Source organism: Pantherophis guttatus, chromosome 14, assembly GCF_059756535.1.
Source record: "Pantherophis guttatus breed Tessera chromosome 14, ASM5975653v1, whole genome shotgun sequence".
In the NCBI taxonomy this organism is placed as follows: domain Eukaryota; kingdom Metazoa; phylum Chordata; class Lepidosauria; order Squamata; family Colubridae; genus Pantherophis; species Pantherophis guttatus.
In genome coordinates this window covers 10,640,601-10,661,529 of record NC_142076.1, presented here as the reverse complement: position 1 = coordinate 10,661,529, position 20,929 = coordinate 10,640,601, and the positions used below count along the sequence as shown (strand labels likewise).

Here is a 20,929-nt window from a genome sequence, read left to right as displayed (position 1 = left end):
CCTGGGCAGGGGATTGGACTAGAAGACCTCAAAGGTCCCTTCCAACTCTGTTATTCTATTCACCAAATTTGAAGAGTGTGCCCGGGGGATGTTGCACAGAGAGGTCTGGAAGAGAGGCTTTAAACTGCTGGACACCAGTGTGTCAAGTATTGGTTGTGGGGAAGGGATTTCTTTTTTGCAGGTCCAATATTCATCATCAATTGTGAATAAGTCACAACAAGGCTGAAATGGTTCAAAATGCTGCTTGGTTATGGACAGTTTTGCATCCAAGCCCAGGAAGGGATTTCACACAATATATTTCAATGACAGACCTGATCAGTTCCATGACGCATCTCTTCTGCTGGAAAAATATTTATTTACACTCTTTTTAATACATGTACAAATGTCTACAAGCACCAACATCTTTTAAATCCAAAGGAACGTGCCAGTGGCGGGCTAAGCTCACATGAAGTTCTATTTTCCTAACATTTGTCAGGATTCAATATCGGCAGGGATGCTTTTTTGAAATTCCAAAATAGTTTCATTCACATTGACCATCCTCTTTTCCCAGAATCTAGATTGAGGCTGTTTTTTGGGGGGCAGTCACGCCTTGCAAATAATTTTTAAAAAAATGATTTAGGTTTGCCTTTCTTTTTTAATACAAAATGGTGAATATGGTTCTTTCTTACTGTACTGGCTTAAAACAGTACAATTTCATCCTCTTTTGGACAGCTGGGCACCATGCTTGTCCAATACCAGTATCCTTTTTAAATAAGAGATGTGGAATTTTTAAACTCTAAACCCTTCTGTACACCGTTCCTTCATAAAGCATTCTTTTCTGCAGTTTAAAGGTAAAGGTTCCCTTCGCACATATGTGCTAGTCGTTCCCGACTCTAGGGGGCGGTGCTCATCTCCATTTCAAAGCCAAAGAGCCAGCGCTGTCCGAAGACATCTCTGTGGTCATGTGGCCGGTATGACTCAATGCCAAAGGCGCACGGAACGCTGTTACCTTCCCAACAAAGGTGGTCCCTATTTTTCTACTTGCATTTTTTAACGTGCTTTCGAACTGCTAGGTTGGTAGAAACTGGGACAAGTAACGGGAGCTCACCCTGTTACGTGGCACTAGGGATTCGAACCGCCGAACTGCCGACCTTCTGATCGACAAGCTCAGCATCTGAGCCACCGCGTCCCTTTTCTGCAGTTTAGCCAAGGCTAAACGTGCTTCTTTCAGCAATCATGATTCCACTTATGTATATAAAAAGAAGAAAAAAATGGAGATAAATGTTGAGCCTGTGAATGACAAAAAAAGTTCTGAACATTTTTCAAATCTGCACTGAACCTCGATGTAGATAATAGGGAAGGCCCCGGGATAGAGCTGGATAAGTAGTAAGTTGGCCATTGCTTGAGTGGGGAGCCCTACATCAGTTGATGGAAAGCTGTTCCGGATTCCTCCCCTTTTGTCCAGGAGATTCAGAAGTGAAAATGAAGACCGGCCCTTTCACCTCTTAGGACCGCCACATCTTGCTATAATGAAAGGCATAAGAGCAAAACTCCATGCATTCGTGCCTGGCGAGCATTAAGGCCTTCACCTGTCCCGAAACTCAAGTCTGACCAAGAAAAGTTGAATCCTGAGCGAATTAAGGTCCATGATACATGCATGCAACGCTGTTTGAAAATGTTCCTGTCAGAATATTCATGACTAGGAAGACATGGTAACAAGGTCAGCCAATGAATAGGCATGGCAACAGATCAGCCAATGGGAGCTGAAACAGTTTGGAGTCTGGGCGTGGCTCAGCTCTGAGTCTGTGCAAAAAGGAAACTGAAACTAGTCTGCGCTCTGGAGCTGCAAACAAGTCCGAACTAGTCTAGTCTGCCTCTCTGAACTGATCTGAAACTGAAGAACCACTCTTGGTATTGTATATATTACTTCATGTGCTGTTATGTATATAAAGAAGTTAATGAATCCTGCTGAATCAGTTTACCTGTGTGTGCTTTCTGGATTTGATTTTGCAACAAACTCAGACACTTCCAAGATTCCTTTTGCTGTTGGTTCCAGACAGTTCTCCCAACATGTTCTTCAGAACTTCCTCCTCATCCTCCTGATAACACTGGATCAAGCATCTTTCCCCATGTTTTGGCTTCAAGACAGTGAAGATAGCAAACCATCAAAGGGCATCATTCCAAAGAAGGTCATAATTGCCTTAAACGGCAGCAACAATCCATTCGGAGCAGTCCCAAGGCCTATCTGAACAGCTTCTGCCCATTCTTGCTGTATGATGTACCAAATTCCATATTATCTCCTTCACTGACTGCAGCTGACCGCTGGATGGTCCAGTTTCCACAACTGCCACTTCTTCTTCATTTCAGATTTCACCTGGAACAACAAGAATGTTTGAGAGTTTATGTTTCTTTCTGTGCCTCACAGCATTTAACTCTGCCTACCCAGGGGACACGGTGGCTAAGACGCTGAGCTTGTCGATCGAAAGGTCAGCAGTTCAGTGGTTCGAATCCCTAGCGTCGCGTAACGGGGTGAGCTCCCGTTACTTGTCCCAGCTTCTACCAACCTAGCAGTTCGAAAGCACGTAAAAAAATGCAAGTAGAAAAATAGGGACCACCTTTGGTGGGAAGGGAACAGCGTTCCATGCGCCTTTGGCATTGAGTCATGCCGGCCACATGACCACAGAGACGTCTCCGGACAGTGCTGGCTCTTCGGCTTTGAAACGGAGATGAGCACCGCCCCCTAGAATTGGGAACGACTAGCACGTATGTACGAGGGGAACCTTTACCTTTAGGCTTCCTCTTGTAAGCTTACAGTAACTCTGTAAAGCTGAAATCCTACACTCCCATACTGCCCATCTCCGCTCGGTGTCCGTGAGTTTTTTGGACACATATGCGCAAGGAAGCAGCCGCCCTTGGGGGTCTTCCAGGAGGAGCACTGCTGCCACTGTAACGTCGCTGGCATCAGCCTGGACAATGAACTGCCTATCTGGGTCTGGGTGCTGAAGGATGGGCTCCTCTGCAAACCTTCCTTCTATTTTTTATTTTTTTTAAAAAAAAAAACACATAGCCAATTAACATGCTCTTAATTGCTCTCAGTCTAGACCAGCAAAATTGGCCAGGGAATACTGGGAGTTGAAATCCATATTTTTTAAATTTGCCATGATTGAGAAACTCTGGTACAGACCATCTCTGCAAATGCCATTTTAATCTAAAGTTGGAGATAGCCTGAAGGGACCCTCTGAAACGGTTCAGAATTAGTGATGGGTCAAGAGAGGTGGAGGAGGAGATACTCACTTCCTTATTGGCAAAGCAGTAGAGAACAGCAACCAGAAACCCCTGTAGGAGATAGAACACGTTATCTATTAGACACATCTGTCACGGTACTTAAAATGGTGGTGATTGGCCATTGTGTCTGGATTAAGATAGACAATCAGAATTGAGGATAAACTGGTATCCTGTTACATAACCCAAATCTTGCATTATGAAAATTACATTTTGGGGTCAGTTGTAGACCTTGTGGTCCCTTCCCACTCTACAACTATTGTCTCTTAGATTTAATTCTAAAATATTTCATGCACTCCAGAGCCAAATCAGGTTCAGATCAGGGGTGAAATGTTCCCGGTTCGGACCCGATCACCCGATCCGGTAGCGGTGGTGGGTGGTTCAGAAATCCCTGCCCCCCCAAATGCCCAGCTGAGCCATGCAATCATCAGAGGCTTTTTTTAAAAAAACTTTTAAAAGCATTTGTTCTACAATATCTGAAAGATAAATCGGAATGGCACTGAGGTGATAGTTACCTGGAAGGAGTTGAGGAAAAGTGTGAAGAAAACTTTGATGTAGCGCAAGATTCCCGTGGTTTGCTCATCCGTGGCAAAGATGAAGACCACTTCATGGATCCCAAAGAGAGGGATGAGGGTGAGGGTGGCCTTGGCTAACCTGGAAGAGAGCGTGGAGATGTCAGAATTAATAGGGCAGAATCAGGCCCTAGATACAACCTTCTGTTAGGAAGCCACAATCAGCCACCATTGCTGGCCTGGAGATGTCAACTCACCGCAGTTTATAATCCGCGTAGTCCTTCTGACTAGCCCGTAACTTAGCCAAGATCACTTTGAGAATTTGCATGAAAATCAACAGATTAATCTGGGAAGAAAAAGGGAGCATGCATTAGAAGATGACAGATTTCCGAACAAATATTTTCATTACAGAATAAGGTTAAAAAGATGAAATCAGTAATGATTTCGTATTTGCTGAAATCTTGAGAAAGCAATTTTGAAAACCTATTCCAGGCATCGAAGCAGTTCCTTAACTCCATTGATTAGATATTCAAACTTCAATAGAGCAACTGAAACTGGAAAAAGAAGAACCTTTCTACAATAAAATATTTATATACGCAGGTAGTTCTCAATTTACGACCGTTCACTGAGCCCAAAATTTCTGTTGCTAAGTGAAACAATTGTTAAATTTGTGAATTTTGTCCCATTTTATGACCTTTCTTGCCATTCTGATTAAATGAATCACCGCAGTTGTTAAATTACTAATATGGTTATTAAGTGAATCTGGCTTCGCTATTGACTTTGCTTATCAGTTGGTCGCAAAAGGGGATCACATGCAGTGGTGAGTTGCCCCCGGTTCGGACTGATTCTATAGAACCGGTAGTAAAACTGGCTGGAGGCTCCGCCCACCGACCCCGCCGTCATCAGGAAGCTTCTACGCATGAACTAGAATTTCACAAAATTTCTGATTGCACCACGTCCCCTCATCTTCCTTCCATTCCAACTGGAGTAGTGCTTACCGTAGATGCCAGCAGAATAGGGATACGAATAATCCACCAGTAAGCCATGTTCTCATTAACTCCCCAGCACCTGCAGTATACAAAATAAGGCAACCATTAGACATAAATAAGACCACGTGCGCATGCCTGTTTTTTGGTTTTTTGGGGGGCCGTTTTCAAGCTGGTTTTTCAGGCCGTTTTCAGGCCAAAAACAGGCCTGAAAATGGTCCAAAAATTGCCTGAAAATGGCCCAATAATTGCCTGTTCTTTGGCTGGTTTTAGGCTGTTTTCTGGCACTCCTGCACCTGCAAAGACCAGCTGGCGGGTGCGCCAGAAGAGCATCTGGTGACGGCGTGCGTGCCCACAGAGAGGGTTCACTGCGTGATGGTGCCATAGGTTCACCATCACAGCTTTAGCGGATTCCAACTTCCATGGCCACCGTCCTGCTGTCTATATCAACCAACACCTTTTCGCTTTCTGTCCCCTTTGTGATTCTTCTCTGTGCCGTTTCTAAGGTCTCAACATCATTTTGGGATGGTGGTGATGCTATGCCAACTTGCAAGTCCTACAACATGCAGAACTAAGGTCTGTTTGGCCCAGACTTTCCTCTGCAGTGCTCATTTCAAGCATCCCCAATTCTAGCATCTTTAGAATAACCCAACATCTTCCCTCTCCCATCCATGATAGGAATCTTATGAAATAGTTGACACATTTTCTTTGTTACAAATGGTTCAGATCTGGAGGAAAAGTACCCGTATTTTTCGGACTATAAGATGCACCGGTGTATAAGATGCACCAAGATTTCAAAGAGGTAAACAAGAAAAAAAAAATTTGCCCTCCCCAGGCCCCAGGAGCAGTTTGCAGGCCTCCCAAACCCTTTGAGCGTCCTGTTTTTGCACAAAGCTGGCCCCTTTTTCGCAAAAACAGAGTTGGTTTTGCCCTGCCCAGCCCCCAGGAGCACTCTGCAGGCCTCCCAAAGCCTCTGCACATCCTGTTTTTCACAAAAATGAAACAAGCGGGGTGGTGCTTTTGGCCTCCCGAAGGCCAAAGCCTTATATTCGGTATATAAGACGCACCAACATTTCCACTCTCTGTTAGGGAGTAAAAAATAGTCCATCTTATACTCCAAAAAGTATGGTACTTTTTCCTCCAGAAAGGTTGTCAAAGAAGACAGCAAAAGGGTGACATTGTCTACCATCTACATGAGCTTCATAGGTAGGTAGGTAGGTAGGTAGGTAGGTAGGTAGGTAGGTAGGTAGGTAGATAGAAGAGATAGATAGATAGATAGATAGATAGATAGATAGATAGATAGATAGATAGATAGATAGATAGATAGATAGATGATAGAAGAGATAGATAGATTGATAGATTGATAGGTAGATAGATTGATAGATAGATTGATAGATAGATTGATAGATGATAGGTAGGTAGGTAGGTAGGTAGGTAGGTAGGTAGATAGATAGATAGATAGATAGATAGATAGATAGATAGATAGATAGATAGATGCTTAAAAGTGGTTTCCACCCAGTATCTCCAGACTCACTCTTTGTTTTCCTTCAAGTATTTGGCAGCCATCCAGGGTACCACAAAGGCCACAGGGGTCCCTATTTAAAAAAAAAAAAAAGGAAAAACGATCATGGGAATCAGCCAGCAAGTTGTGTCAGATATGAACAACCAGATCCACATGTGAAGAATTCAATTAGCCACTTTATTGCTTATTGCTACATCACAAGAACCTTCCCAGACTGGCAGTTTGCATCTGGGCTAGACAAGTGAAAATTCAACAGCATTTAAAGGGTGGGTGTTGGGCTTTGCCCTTTTGCGCCTTTGTGAAGATTCCAGGCTAATTCCCCGTTTGACTCCTCCTCCCCCTCCTAGCTTGGCCAGTCTCTCTTTTACAAGTTGGTTCCTGCCTCCTGTTTTATTTTACTGGTTTTTCTTAGGTGCTGAAAACATTGCACCCAAGAAATAAGTCTCAAGATTCCGTAAGCCATTGAACTGATCCAATTTAAAGAGGGGAAATGGCCTAGGGGAATGCAAATCTGGCAATTTGGAATCGGTTCTGCAGATTTTAAAATGGCACCATAAAATGCTTTCTATTATTCTGACTCAAGGAACGAGAGAGAAAAAAAAACTAAAAAGAAAAAAATAAAGGACGGACGAACGGACGGAAAAGGATACAGGTAGACTTTTTATTATTATTATTATTATTATTATTATTATTATTATTATTGTTGTTGTTGTTGTTGTTGTTGTTGTTGTTGTTGTTGTTATTATTATTATTATTATTATTATTATTATTATTATTATTATTATTTATTCAATTTGTATCCCGCCCTTCTCCTAGTGGACTCAGGGCGGTGCACAGCCAGAACTAAAACACATACCAATACAAAATTTTAAATTTTAAAAGAATTATATAACTGTGGCCCAAAATTTAAAACATTGAAACTAAAACCCATTTGACAATTTAAAAGGCTAAAAAAAAGGGGGGGGGTTTCACACCAGCCCTGCTTGATGGAAAAGAAAAGTTTTTAGGGCATTGGAGATCCGATATCCTTCGTATCTCTGGGGGCAAATCGTTCCAGAGGGCAGGAGCTGCCACAGAGAAGGCCCTCCCCCTGGGGGTCGCCAGCCGACATTGCCTGGCTGACGGCACCCTGAGGAGTCCCTCTCTGTGGGAGCGTACTGGTCGGTGGGAGGCTATCAGCGGCAGAAGGCGGTCCCTTTGACTGATAATCATTTGTTTAGCGACTGTTTGAAGTTACAATGACACTGAAAAAGCGACTCCACGGCCAGTCCCTACAACCAGTTACAGCATCCCTATTTTACATACGGAGTCGAACTATTAGCTGCAAACACCTCATTTCTGTGCTTGAAAACAAAGGTTGGAAGGATGATCCCATCTCATCTCCATCTGCCTCCCCAAAGGTATCCTGAATGTAATGGGGGCTTCTCTACCATGATGTCCTCCAAATATGTTGTGCATAATGGGGAAGACTGAAATTATTTGAATCCTGCCCCCCCACCCCCAACATTAAAGGAACCAAACCATCTCCTTCCCTCATTTCATCTCACCCCAGCCAAGGTAGAGGTACAGCGTGTAGTAATTCTTCTCTGAAAACACGGCACCAATCAGCAGCTTGTATAGGTAGACGGCCTCCACCAGAAACCAATAGTGATTGGCTAGAATGCAGTACTGCATCAAGACCTGAGCCACCCGGCAACCAATGGCAGCCTAAGAGAAGGAAAGCAGAGAAAAGAGCCGTGGAAAGAGTGGCACGGATGATGTTACCTGGTTTGATAATGAAATATCTGCAAGAAAACCACCAAGTTTAGAGAGCACCAAGGACTTCACAGTCCTCCTCCTCCTCTTTGCAAACCCTACTCCCTTCTAACACTGGTCGGGTCATGAAATGCCTGCAAGAAAACCACCAAGCTCAGAGAGCACCAAGGACACCGTTCTTCTCCTTCTCCTTCTCCTTCTCCTTCTCCTTCTCCTTCTCCTTCTCCTTCTCCTTCTCCTTCTTCTTCTCCTTCTCCCTTCTCCTTCTCCCTTCTCCTTCTCCTCCTCCTCCTGCTTTTGCTCCTTCTTCTCCTTCTCCTCCTTCTCCCTTCTCCTCCTGCTCCTGCTCCTTCTTCTCCTTCTCCTTCTTCTCCTGCTCCTTCTCCTCCTCCTCCTTCTCCTTCCTCTCCTCCTTCCCCCTCCCTCCTCCTCCTCCTCCTCCTCTTTGCAAACCCTACTCCCTTCTATTACTGATGATGTCACCTAGTTGGGTCATGAAACATCTGCAAGAAAACCACCAAGCTCAGAGAGCACCAAGGACTCCACAGTTCAACTCTGACTTACAAATATTCTCTTCTATTGGAATAGCCATTTACTTCTCCAAAAGAAGGATATTTTGAGGACAACCTGATTAGTATTTGGATGAGAAATCACTGGAATATTTTAAGTGTGGCCTTCACTTCCAAAATCACCTTCAGACCCAGCCACAGTGGGTTTCCAGGATATAAGAAAGGAATTTTTTTGCAGCTCTCTTGAAGATAACTGTGGAACTGAACTGAAGACTTTGGTATTCCCAGCAAGTATTCTGAAGGGAAGATGTCACTCCATTTCAAGTCTTAAAATAGACAACTTCTACCAGGCTGGACAGCTTCAGTATGCATGATATGAACTTATTAGCTTTCACCCCAGTAGCAAAATACTAAGCTAAGATAGTTCTAGTGCAGATCCTATCCAAATCATTCTTCACATCCATCTAGTCCACACCTTACTCTAAACTGTAACGTAAGTAGTTTTGGCTTAGTTTGTTGGGTGAATTCAGATGATAATGATTTGCAAACCAAGGATCATGTCTCAGCAAGTCCTGTAGGCCCAGCCAATTGTGGTTTATTCAACTAGTCATGGCATCTCGTGTTTAATGTGTGGAATCAGCTGGATCCAAGGAGAAGTTTGATGTAGGCTACAAGTCTTTGTAGGACAGGAACGTAAAGTCTGTGGATATTCTCAGTCACCCAGGTCATGGTTGTCCCAAAGGTGCTTTTTCAGGAGGCAACTGGACTTTCTTGTGAAGATGTTTCACTTCTCAATCAAGAAGCTTCTTCAGCTCTGACAGGACAGTGGGGAATGGAAGGATTTATATTCCTTGCGGGGAGCTGGTCATCTGCATCCTTTCAGAGGGTCGATGAAGCACTTGGAGGTTTACCTGTGTCCTCAGGGTCATCTGAGTTAGTGCTCCAGGTTCCTGTTGTCTACAATTTCTCCTCTGGCAATCCATTCCTACTCCCACACCATTCCAAGGATGTTCATCCCAAGTTGAATAGCTAAAAGTCTGTAGTCATCCAGGTCACTGTTGTCCCAAAGATGCTTTATCAGGAGGCAACTGGACTTTCTTGTAAGAAAGTCCAGTTGCCTTCTGAAAAAGCACCTTTGGGTTGACAGGAACTTAACTCCCACTGGAGGATAAGGAAGAAGCCTCTCATCCCCTGGGCAATGGCTGCCCGACAATCCTTGTGCTCTCCTGGCTTAAAACCTATCACTATGAGAAGACCTGAGGAAAAAACCCTTCTGAGATCTTTTAACTTCCACTGTCTGAAACTTCCCTTAGGAAGACGGTACTTACCTCGTGACTCAATAAGTCTTCCCAGTCAGACATCTGAAAGGTCTCCCTTCCCCACATCTTCTCCAGCAACGCATCCTTCGCAATCACCGATATGGCCCGTAGACCAAAGGAAGCAAAAAGATTAGCGTGAATATAATTCCGAGTGCAGCGAAGTCTCCTGAAAGACCAAGGGAACATGACCATCATCAATAGGCAAAGTTGCCAATGATTAAATCAGCGAATAGAAAATATCTTTGATGGTGAGAACCTTCATTATATGGTGGAATCAACTGGAGGAAGAGTTTCCTCTTATTGGGGGCTTTTCAAGGAGAATTGAGCTGCCATGTGTTTGGAGTGATCTACAACAGAGGTGTCCAACCTTGACAAATTAAGACTTGTGGACTTCAACTCCCAGAATTCCCCAGCCAGGAAAGCTGGCTGTTCTGACCTACGCTTCCTGAGACAGTAAAAAGCACACGATTAGTCCCAAAAACCCTCTTTTTATTTCAACGGCTTATGTTCATTCGAAGCCCGTAATTAGTCACAAATAGTTTGTAAAGAGTCCGACAGAAGTCTGCCACAGTCCTTCGGGATAAGGCTGATAAGCATCCGCCTTTATCTTCCGTGACACACTGCCGAAGACCTAACTGGCAATTAGCTTTGCAAAGCCACACGGAGCACAGAGTCAAAACAGAGCTGCAGAATTTAAACCGACAAGAATGAACAAAGTTGCTTCCTGCAAAGGCTCGCGTGCCTTTGCTCCTCCTTTATGTCTTATGGGAGGGGCCAATCATCTCCAAGCCTTACTCCTGAGTTGCCCCTTTTGTCTTAACTGTTCTTGCCTTCTGGCAGCTCTGCGCATGTGTGCACTGGGAACAGGCTCCCCCTGTTCCTCTACCTCGCTGATGTCCGACTCTGGAGGCTCCAGAGGCAGCACATAACTCTCAGATGGCCCTGGCCTCCTCTCTGCTTCTGCCTCTGACGCAGAGCCCTCGTCCGAGCCTTCCCCAGACTCCAGGACTGGCCCATGTTCCTCCCCAGCCTCCTCACTGTCTGACTCTGCTACCAGCTCTGCATGCCGTCGACGGACCACAACACTGGCTGGGGAATTCTGGGAGTTGAAGTCCACAAGTCTTAAAGTTGCCGAGGTTGAACACTCCTGGTCTGAAGAACCTTATATTTTGATGAAAGAGTCTCAAGAGAAGGAGCTCTTCCATTTTATTTTGTGTTAGTATGCAGCCCTGGTGCCGTATTTTAAGGAGAATTCAGAGAAGCTGGAGCAGATTCAGACAACGCCAACAAGAATAAAAGGAAGGTCAAAAAGTAAACGTTACAAAGAAAGGCAGAAAGAGATGGATATATTTAGCCCTGAGCAAAATGGCTAAAAGAAAATAGGCCAGCTAAATCTTTTTAATTCTTGAAAAGATATCACAAAGAACGAAGGTCAAGATTTGGTCTTCATTATTTCAGAGTGTTGGAAACTGAATAATGGATTTAAGATACAGAAAGGAAAACTCCAGTTTAATTTTAGGAAAAAGGTTGAAATAATCCCTGTATTAACTACTAATAGAAGAGAATATTTGTAGCTGTGGGGTCCTTGATGCTCTCTGAGCTTGGTTGTTTCTTGCAGATATTTCATTATCAAACTAGGTATCATCATCAATGCACAGTGAGGGAAGGACCCCATTCTATTTCACTGTTTCACAACCTGGGCAAATTTTAAGATGTGTGGAGTTCAACTCCCAGGCATTTCCAGACAGCTCTATGCTGGCTAAGGAATTCTGGGAGTTGAAATCCACATATTTTTAGAATTGCTAAGGTTGAGAAAAGGGACATGGTGTCTCAGTGGCTAAGACGCTGAGCTTGTCGATCAAAAGGTTGGCAGTTCAGCGTTTGAATCCCTAGCGCTGCATAATGGAGTGAGCTCCCGTTACTTGCCCCAGCTTCGGCCAACCTAGCAGTTCGAAAGCACGCAAAGAATGCAAGTAGAAAAATAGGGACCATCTTTGGTGGGAAGGTAACAACATTCTGTGCGCCTTTGGTGTTGAGTCATGCTGGCCACATGACCATGGAGATGTCTTCAGACAGCGCTGGCTCTTCGGCTTTGAAATGGAGATGAACATTGCTCCCTAGAGTCAGGAACGACTAGCACATATGTGAGAGGGGAACCTTTACCTTTACCTACACTGCACTTGTGGTCTCAACCTTCTCCAAATTTGGTGCTTGCTCAGCTATCGTGGGAAGCATTACCTGAAGACAGTCAGGATGAGTAGAGCCAAGGTCAGGGCCAGGAGCGACAGAGAGTAGCCCACTGTGTAGAGGACTTTGAAGCTGACCATCAGGCGATGAGCTGCTTCCTACAGAAGAAAGAAAGAGGTCTATCAAGCAGGTGAAAAGGAGCCGTAGCCCACCGATTGCATTTTGGGGTGGAGGGGAGGTAGCAGCATGGGTGTGGGAGAGGAAGAGGATCATTTTAGCGTAGAGCAAATCAACTTACTGTTTTCACCATGAAGTACAACAAACCAGAGCACTCATTGTAGTGGGGAAAAGATCTATGTCCTATGCATACTTTTACCAATGTAAAATTGAAACGGCTAACCAGAAATCAAACACACTCCATTTTTCATCAGTTATACGTTGTCTTATCTAAAGCAGACTTCCTCCCTCCCTCCCTCCCTTTCAAGAGGGGCCCAGTTGCCTCCTGAAAAAGCACCTTTGGGACATTCATCATACAATTTAACTTCCAGACCCCTCATCATCCTTGTTGTTCTTCTGCACTCTTTCTAGGAACTCAACATCTTTTTTTTTTTTTTTTGGTATCTTGGTGACCAGAATTGGATGCAAGTGTGGCCTCAACTAATGCAGTTTGGCGTGGTAGAATCACTTCTCGGGACTATTGAAACTATTCCTCTCTCAATATCTGAAGAGCATCCCTCGTAAATCATTACCCTGACATGCCACTCAGTTCCAAGTGACTTTGTTTCTCACCTCTTTCGTGGTGGTTTCCATCTCTTCGATACACTGGACGTGATCCCGCCAGAACGCCGTCCCGTTCAGCAGCACCCAGTTCCCGTCAAGCCCACATTGGCGGCTCACGACCCCATGTTTAACTGCAAGCACAAATAGTCAGAATCAGCAAGGACTCTACATCTGTCTCCTTGATTTTCACCCCTTGTCCTATAGGCAGAAAAGAAGGAGTCAAAGACAGGGATGATTAGGGGACTGGAGGATTAAACATACAGTGAACGGTTGCAGGAACTGGGCCTGGCTAGTCTGGTGAAGAGAAGGACCAGGGGAGACATGAGAGCAGTCTTCCAGTATTTGAGGGGCTGCCACAGAGAGGAGGGAGTCAAGCTATTTTCCAAGGCACCTGAAGGCCAGACAAGGAATAATGGATGGAAACTGACCAAGGAGAGATTCAACCTGGAAATAAGGAGAAATTTTCTGACATTGAGAACAATCAACCAGTGGAACAGAAGTTGCCTTCGGAAGTTGTAGGAGCTTCATCCCTGGAGGCTTTCAAGAAGAGACTGGACTGCCATCTGTCAGAAATGGTGTAAGGTCTCCTGCTTGGTTGGGGGGGATGAACTAGATGACCTACAAGGTCCCAACTCTGTTAAATCTGTTTTTGAGTTGGAGTTCCTAGAGAAGCCCTTTTTCATAGGGCCTCTCTAGGAGTTCATCCCTCACAGACCCATTCAGTGTCAATTACCATGACATGGGTGATGGGGTGAGAGAGGCTGTCTGGACCAGATACTGTATTTTTCAGAGTATAAGATGCTCCGGACTATAAAACGCACCTACCTTTTTTGGTGAGGAAAACAAGAAAAAGAAATCTGCCTCTGCCTCCCAGCAATTTTGCCTCGTTGCGGCAAACAGCAAACAGCCTGCTTTACTTTCATTTTCGTTTTCAGCATAGCTTGATTAGCACAAGAAGAAAAAAAAAACCCTGCTCCCAGCAATTTATCTCCTTGCAGCAAGCAGCAGAGGCCCAGGCAAAACAGCTGAGAGCAAAACAGCTGAAAGTCAGGAGGCCAATCCTACGGACAATCAACTTGTGCTAATTAGGCTGTGCTGAAGCTGAAAAGAGCTGTTTCTTCTTGCTGCTTGCTACAAGGAGGTAAATTGCTGGGAGGCAGAGGCCAAAGGGTGGAGGCCAGTGGGTGGGCGGGGCTACATTCGCTGTATAAGATGCATCTAAATTTCCACCCCCTTTTAGGTGGGGTGGGGAAAGATGCGTCTTATACTCCGAAAAATACGGTAACTGGGTTAAGGTGTCTGTGCAACTGATTAATCTGCAGCCATTCTGATTAAATGTGCTCTGTAAGCAGAATCTTTGAGTCATTAAAAGGGAGTTTTGCATTAGTCATCATCTTCCCACATGAGGCTCTCAAGAAGCCAGAGTGGGAAGCAACGAAGAGAGGGAGAGATTACATGTGCGAATAGACAACTCACGTGGCCAGAAGTCTCTGACCTGAAAAAGCCCCTTTGGGACAACCGTGACCTGGATGACTGAGAATCTTTACAGACTTTTAGCTATGCAATTTGGGATGAGCCCCCTTTGAATGGCGTGGGAGTAGGAAGGGATTTCCAGAGGAAAAAATGGCAGACTGCAGGAACCAGGAGAACTAACTCGGGTGACCCTGAGGACACAGATAAACCTCCAAGTGCTTCATCGACCCTAAAAAAGGTTAGGAAATCTTGGGCAGTGAAGTCCCCCAACTTTTAAGGGCACCTCAGGTTAGAAGAAGGCTGTTTTGAAGAGTCCCACCAAGAGGTTCAAACCAGGGGTGGGTTCTAAATTTTTTTACTACCAGTTCTGTGGGTGTGGCTTATTTTGTGGGTGTGGCTTGGAGGTCATGTGACTAGGTGGGCATGGCTAGCTGGTCAGAGTCATTTCTGGAAGGTCCTCGCACTTATGACCAGTCCTCACACTTACGACCCGACTCATTTGTTTGCTTTTAACACTGATCAGCTGTAGGGAGGCCCTTTGAAGCCCCGCGGCAAGAGTTTAAACAGTTTTTTTCCCTCTAGTCATCAGCTGGGACTCAGGAGGCAGCAATAGATTGGGGGTGGGGCCAAATAAAAGGTAAGAATAATGTGGGGGGGTGGGAGGGCGGGGGGGAGAACCGGTTCGGTGACGTCATATTGTCACCTCTACCAGCTCGGCCGAACCGGACCAAACTGGGAGGAACCCACCACTGGTTCAAACATCTCAAGAGCTTTAGAACCTAGAGAGGCTCAGCGTCCTTCATACAACCTTTTTTTTTATTCCTGAGGATCAACGTGGGACCAAAAAGGGACATGGTTAGAATCTTTAAGAGGTCCCAAGTGCTATACTTTGTGGGTTGGTTGGCAGATATGCACAAGAAGGTTTTCACACAACATAAAGAACACCTGTCCAATATTTGAGGGGCTGCCACAGAGAGGAGGGGGGGTCAAGCTATTTTCCAAGACACCCGAAGGCCAAACAAGGAATAATGGATGTAAACTGACCATGGAGAGATTCAACCTGGAAATAAGGAGAAACTTTCTGACAGAGCAATCAATCTATGGAACAGAAGTTGACTTCGGAGGTTGTGGGAGCTTCATCACTGGAAGCTTTCAAGAAGAGACTGGACTGCTATTTGTCAGAAATAGTGTAGGGTCTCCTGCTTGGATGGGGGGTGGACTAGATAACCTACAAGGTCCCTTCCAACTCTGTTTATCTGTATCTGTAAACACTGTGTTCTATTAAGTCTACAATCATCTGCTTTTCTTCTGATAGCCACCAGATGGAGAAGTTATCAAAGAATGCCTTACTGAGTAGCCTAGAAAGGGTCTAGCATTCTCACTGGGGGATATCTGGGGGATTCTAGGAGTTGATACCTGGTAGATTTTTTTAAAAAAAAAAATTATTTAATCAGTTAGTTCAATTTGAGTGCTTCCCAGATCCAACCAACTCTATCAAAAGATACCAGGTGATGATTTAAAGCAGAAGTAGGCAGAAGATAGGTTAGGATGGTTTGGCTGACTGTTTCATGCCGAAGTTTAGTATATCGTTTGGTTAGATTTTCATGGAGCAAAACAACTCAGAGCAGTTAGACAAAGGTTAGATTGGATGAACATTTTGTAATACGGATGTTTTGGAGTAATGGAGTTTTAATTTTTGATTTTCACATTCTTGTTTTTTCCATTGAAAAAGGAGGAGATGAAACAAACTCACTTCAGTGTATCTAGGAAGCAATCTACTTGGGATGCTTTGCTGATCCCTTTCCAAGCACTCCAAAATCCCAACCTTACTTACCTTTCTCGTACCAGGGTAGATAGAAAGGACAAGATACATTGACAATCGCTCCTGGATTCCCATCCGGCCAGCATGCATACATATCAAATGTCCTGTTGCAAAAGAGACCTGCAAGGCACAGAGGCAAGATTGGTTGGGTAGGATGACCGTGATTTAACTTGGAATAGGACAGTGATGGCGAACCTATGGCATGCGTGCCACAGAGCTCAGCTCTGGCACGCATGAGCGCATTGGCCAGCTGATTTTGGGCCTTCTGGGCCCACCAGAAGTAGGGAAACAGGGTTTTCTGCCTCCAGAGGGCCTGGGGAGGGGGCATTTTTCTTTCTCACCTGGCTCCAGATCCTCTCTATGCATCTGAGGAGGGCAAAAACAGCCTTCCCCACTCCCTCGGAGGCCCTCCAGAGGCCTGAAACGGCCCATTTCCCAACTCCCGGTAGGACAGGAAGTGACTTTTTTGCTGTCGCCAGCCTCCAGAGCCTCTCTAGGGTTGTGCATGCATGTGCAGGGTGAAGCGCATAGAATTATGGCTGTGGACACGTGCGCGAGCCTCCCCCGCCCCCCCTCCTGGCACGTGATGGCAAAAAGGTTAGCCATCACTGGTATAGGACTAGAATACCCACATGCATCTAAGGATTGACAGTCAACCGTATTGATACCATGAAACTCTCTACCTTTATTCATTCAACTATTCATTCTTTCCTGGCCTAAACTGTATACCATGGACAGGCTGTGCAACCGACTGAGAAGTGCTGAATCATATAAAACAGAGACATCACTACCGTGTTTCCCTGAAAATGAGACCTAACCAGAAAATAAGCCCTAACATGATTTTTCAGGATGCTCGTAATGTAAGCCTTACCCCCCAAAATAAGCCCCAGTTAAGCTCATCAGCCAGATGGATGCATTTAGTACCGCATTTCCCTGAAAATAAGACCTAACCAGAAAATAAGCCCTAATGCATCTTTTGGAGCAAAAATTAATATAAGTCCCAATCTTATTTTTGGGGAAACACGGGTAGAAGCCAAAATCACAAGACTGAGTCTGCTTTACTTTAGCCATGTCATACATGCAAATTCATTGGAGAAGTCAATGGAGAGCCTTGGTGGTGCAGTGGACTAAGTGCTGTTATGTAGCACTTAGCTGCCAGCTGCCTGCAATTAGTGCGAGTTCAAACCTCACCAGGCTCAAGGTTGACTCAGCCTTCCATTTTTCCGAGGTAGGTAAATTGAGGACCCGGATTGTGGGGGCAATAAGCTGACTTTGTAGAAACACCACATGGGGGGGGGGCAAAAGCCCTAATAAGCAGGTATATACAAAAGAATGAAGGCTATTGCTATAAGTGCATTGTAAGCCGCCTTGAGTCTTCAGAGGAGGGCGGCATATAAATTGAACTAATAAAATAAATAAATAAATAAATAAATAAATGGTAGGAACAGTTAGTGGAACAAGAAGATGGGGCAAGCAAAGAACATGTCTTTTTTTATTATTGAAAAGTTTTACAAAGAAAATTCCCCCCCCCCACATCCCACCCTCCCCCCCAGATTTCCCAGAGCAAAATACAGGGTATTTCAATTAACAATCATAAGCTAAATTAGCCTAACAATTCTTAAACTACCAAATCCCCCCCCTGAAACCTTAACTCCACTATGGATAACATAATACTTCTAAAGTTTAACATTCATTCATAAGCTATTTGATATTTTCTTGTCTGATACTTATTTTGAATATAATCAATCCATCTTCTCCAGTCCGATATATATCTTTCTTGTGTATAGTCCTTCAAATACGCTGAAATTTTCGCCATTTCTGCTAAGTTCGTTACTTTCAGTGTCCACTCATCAATAGTGATACAAAGATGAACATCCAACAACTGAAAGAAGCTGTGTTTGATAGAGTAGCATAGAGAGCACTTGCCTATAAAGTCGCCAAGACACGACTGAATGGTTAAAACAAACATCCATCCATCCATCCATCCATCCATCCATCCATCCATCCATTCCTCTAGGTATGTCTAGTCTAATGAAGAGAATGACTAAGGTTGATATGATAGCAATCTTCCAATGCTTGAGGGGCTATCACAGACAAGAAGTCAACCTATTCTCCAAAGCACCTGAGGGCAGGACAAGAAGTAGTGGGTGAAAGAGAGATCCAACCTAGAACTAAGGAGAAATTTCCTGATATGAGAACAATTAATAATTGCAATAGCTTGCCTCCCAAAGTTATGGGTGCTCCATCATTGGAGGTTTTCAAGAAGTGATTGGACAGCCATTTGTCTAAAATAAAGGGTCTCCTGCTTGGACAGGGGGGTTGAACCAGAAGGGGGTTAAACGGTTGCAGGAACTGGGTATGTCTAGTTTAATGAAAAGAAGGATGTGGAGACTCTAGAAAGAATGCAAAGAAGAGCAACTAAGAGGATTAGGGGACTGGAGGCTAAAACATGAAGAACGGTTGCAGGAACTGGGCATGGCTAGTTTGATGAAAAGAAGGACTAGGGGAGACATGATAGCAGTCTTCCAATATCTCAGGGGCTGCCACAAAGAAGAGGGAGTCAAGCTATTCTCCAAAGCACCTGAGGGCAGGACAAGAAGCAACGGGTGGAAACTAATCCAGGAGAGAAGCAGCATAGAACTAAGGAGAAATTTCCTGACAGTGAGAACAATTAATCAGTGGAACAACTTGCCTCCAGAAGTTGTGGATGCTCCAACACTGGAAGTTTTTAAGAAGAGGTTGGATAACCGTTTGTCTGAAGTGGTGTAGGGTTTCCTGCCTAAGCAGGGGGTTGGACTAGAAGACCTCCAAGGTCCCTTCCAACTCTGTTATTCTGTTCTGTTCCGTTCCGCTCCACTCTCCATTCCATTCCATTCCTTTCTATTCTGTTCTGTTCTATTCTATTCTAAGGCCTCCAAGGTCCCTTCCAACTCTGTTATTCTGTAATTTTACCCCCAAGACACCATTGTTACTATGACCAACAATTCACCAAAGACGCAGACACTCACCTGAAGGATAAGGATCATTTGCCATCTTCTTCATACATTCATCTTTATATCTCAACCACTGGTCAAATGTCTTCTCTAGAATCTTCGCACTGCAACTCTGCATAAAATGACACCTTTGTTAGACTTGTCAGAAGCACAACATTCAGAGCATAACTATCCGTATCTAGGTTCTACCCACTCTGCTTCCTTGATGCTGTCTAAGTCCTTGTGATTCTGGTTTTCTGGAGCAACGATGAGCAAAGATCTAGAAACTGGCATTTTTGCTCTAAAGCGGGGGTATCCAACCTTGGCAACGTTACGTCCTGTGGACCTCCAATTTCTAGAATTCCCCAATAGGTCACAATTCATTCAATGGTTGGCTTCCTCTGAGTGAGGACAAGTCTTGTCACATAATGTACAGTAGTGGCCAAAATTGTGGAAACCTTTTGGGAAAAGTGTTATTTTTTAAAAAAATTTGATTTATATGCCGTCCTTCTCCGGAGATTCAGGGTGGCTTACAATGCGCTAAGCAATAGCCTTCATACTTTTGTTTATTTTATACAAAGTCAGCTTATTGCCCCCACAAACTGGGTCCTCAATTTACCTACCTTAGAAAGGATGGAAGGCTGAGTCAACCTTGAGCCTGGGGAGATTCAAACTTGCAATAATTGCAGGCAGCTGAATGTTAATAACAGGCTATTAGTCTGCTGCGCCACCAGGCTCCATTTTTGAGATTTGATGGCTAATAACACTTTTTTTTTTTTTTTGAGTTTCAAGATAATCCTATTCCACTGCTGGAATGCCCTGGGAATAGCCCAGACCTTCACCCAGTTGAAAATCTATGGAGCTGACTAAGGAAACTTTTTTGTCAGAGGTGACTCAGCAATAAAACCCAGTTAATAGAAGCCATCCTCCAATCTTGGTTTCACATTAGAACAGCTGCAGAACTCAAAGACTTGGTTCACTCCATGGGAAGACGTTGTAAGGCCGTAATTCATGCTAAAGGTTCCCCAACTAAGGATTAACTGACATGGGGATCATTTTTGTATATCTCTTTTTTTCTATGGTGATCATTTTTGTATATCTCTTTTTTTCTATGGTGATCATTTTTGTATATCTCGATTTTTCTACGTGTTTCACTTTTCTTCTTTATACCGTAACTGCTATTCTAATAGCAAATCCTTCCTAAAAGTGATTGCATTACATTCTTGATTAAATTATCTTTCCTTTCATATATACTTTTATGGTACTACTCCCAAAAAAAGTGGTATTAGCTAGTTTTAGAAAATACACTTTTCCCAAAAGGTATTCCCAAAATTTCCATAATTTTGGCCACTACTGTACTCTGTTCATTTTACTCATGTCCATGATGTGCCTCCAGGCTGATTTCTGTACTGATAGATAAGACAGTGTTTCTTAGACAAGGGGAAGGAGGTGCCCACTCAACACCCCCAATTTAACCATGTGTGAATGGAGACCAACTTTTTTCTTCTTTTGGGAGAAGGACTAAAATCCTCAGCCGGGATTTAGAATTAAGGAGGAAGATCTCCACTTGCTTCTAAAATGGTTCCTATTACTGTAGGTGACTTACGGTATCTCCTCTCAGTCTCTTTTGTTTTAATCCGTTGACCAAGATCCTAGCCCTGATGAAGTCTAGACCCGTGTTGTTTTCCATTAAACAACATTACAGGTGTACTATTGAGCAACTTATTTTTCTTCAATGAAAAACAGTTCCGTTGGAAAAGTCATCCAAGAAACTCCTTCCAACCCCCAGGTACACTTTCTGCCCAATAAAGATAAAGGTAAAGGTTCCCCT

At 44.1% G+C, this 20,929-nt stretch overlaps 1 protein-coding gene across 1 annotated transcript in view; it reads right to left on the bottom strand.

The window, feature by feature from the left end:
- Positions 1 to 335: 335 nt before the first annotated feature.
- LOC117667242 (glucagon receptor-like) overlaps positions 336 to 20,929 on the bottom strand; it is a 29,573-nt gene continuing 8,979 nt past the window's right edge. The window contains exons 3-14 of the mRNA XM_060692954.2: positions 19,135 to 19,231; positions 16,139 to 16,246; positions 12,841 to 12,962; positions 12,103 to 12,209; positions 9,874 to 10,030; positions 7,829 to 7,988; positions 6,294 to 6,354; positions 4,772 to 4,841; positions 4,031 to 4,119; positions 3,777 to 3,915; positions 3,274 to 3,315; positions 336 to 2,353 (exon numbers count right to left, since the gene is read on the bottom strand). Of these exons, the coding sequence (XP_060548937.1) occupies positions 2,282 to 2,353; positions 3,274 to 3,315; positions 3,777 to 3,915; positions 4,031 to 4,119; positions 4,772 to 4,841; positions 6,294 to 6,354; positions 7,829 to 7,988; positions 9,874 to 10,030; positions 12,103 to 12,209; positions 12,841 to 12,962; positions 16,139 to 16,246; positions 19,135 to 19,231 (1,224 nt within the window). The 3' untranslated portion in view covers positions 336 to 2,281. The remainder of the gene's footprint in view (positions 2,354 to 3,273; positions 3,316 to 3,776; positions 3,916 to 4,030; positions 4,120 to 4,771; positions 4,842 to 6,293; positions 6,355 to 7,828; positions 7,989 to 9,873; positions 10,031 to 12,102; positions 12,210 to 12,840; positions 12,963 to 16,138; positions 16,247 to 19,134; positions 19,232 to 20,929) is intronic.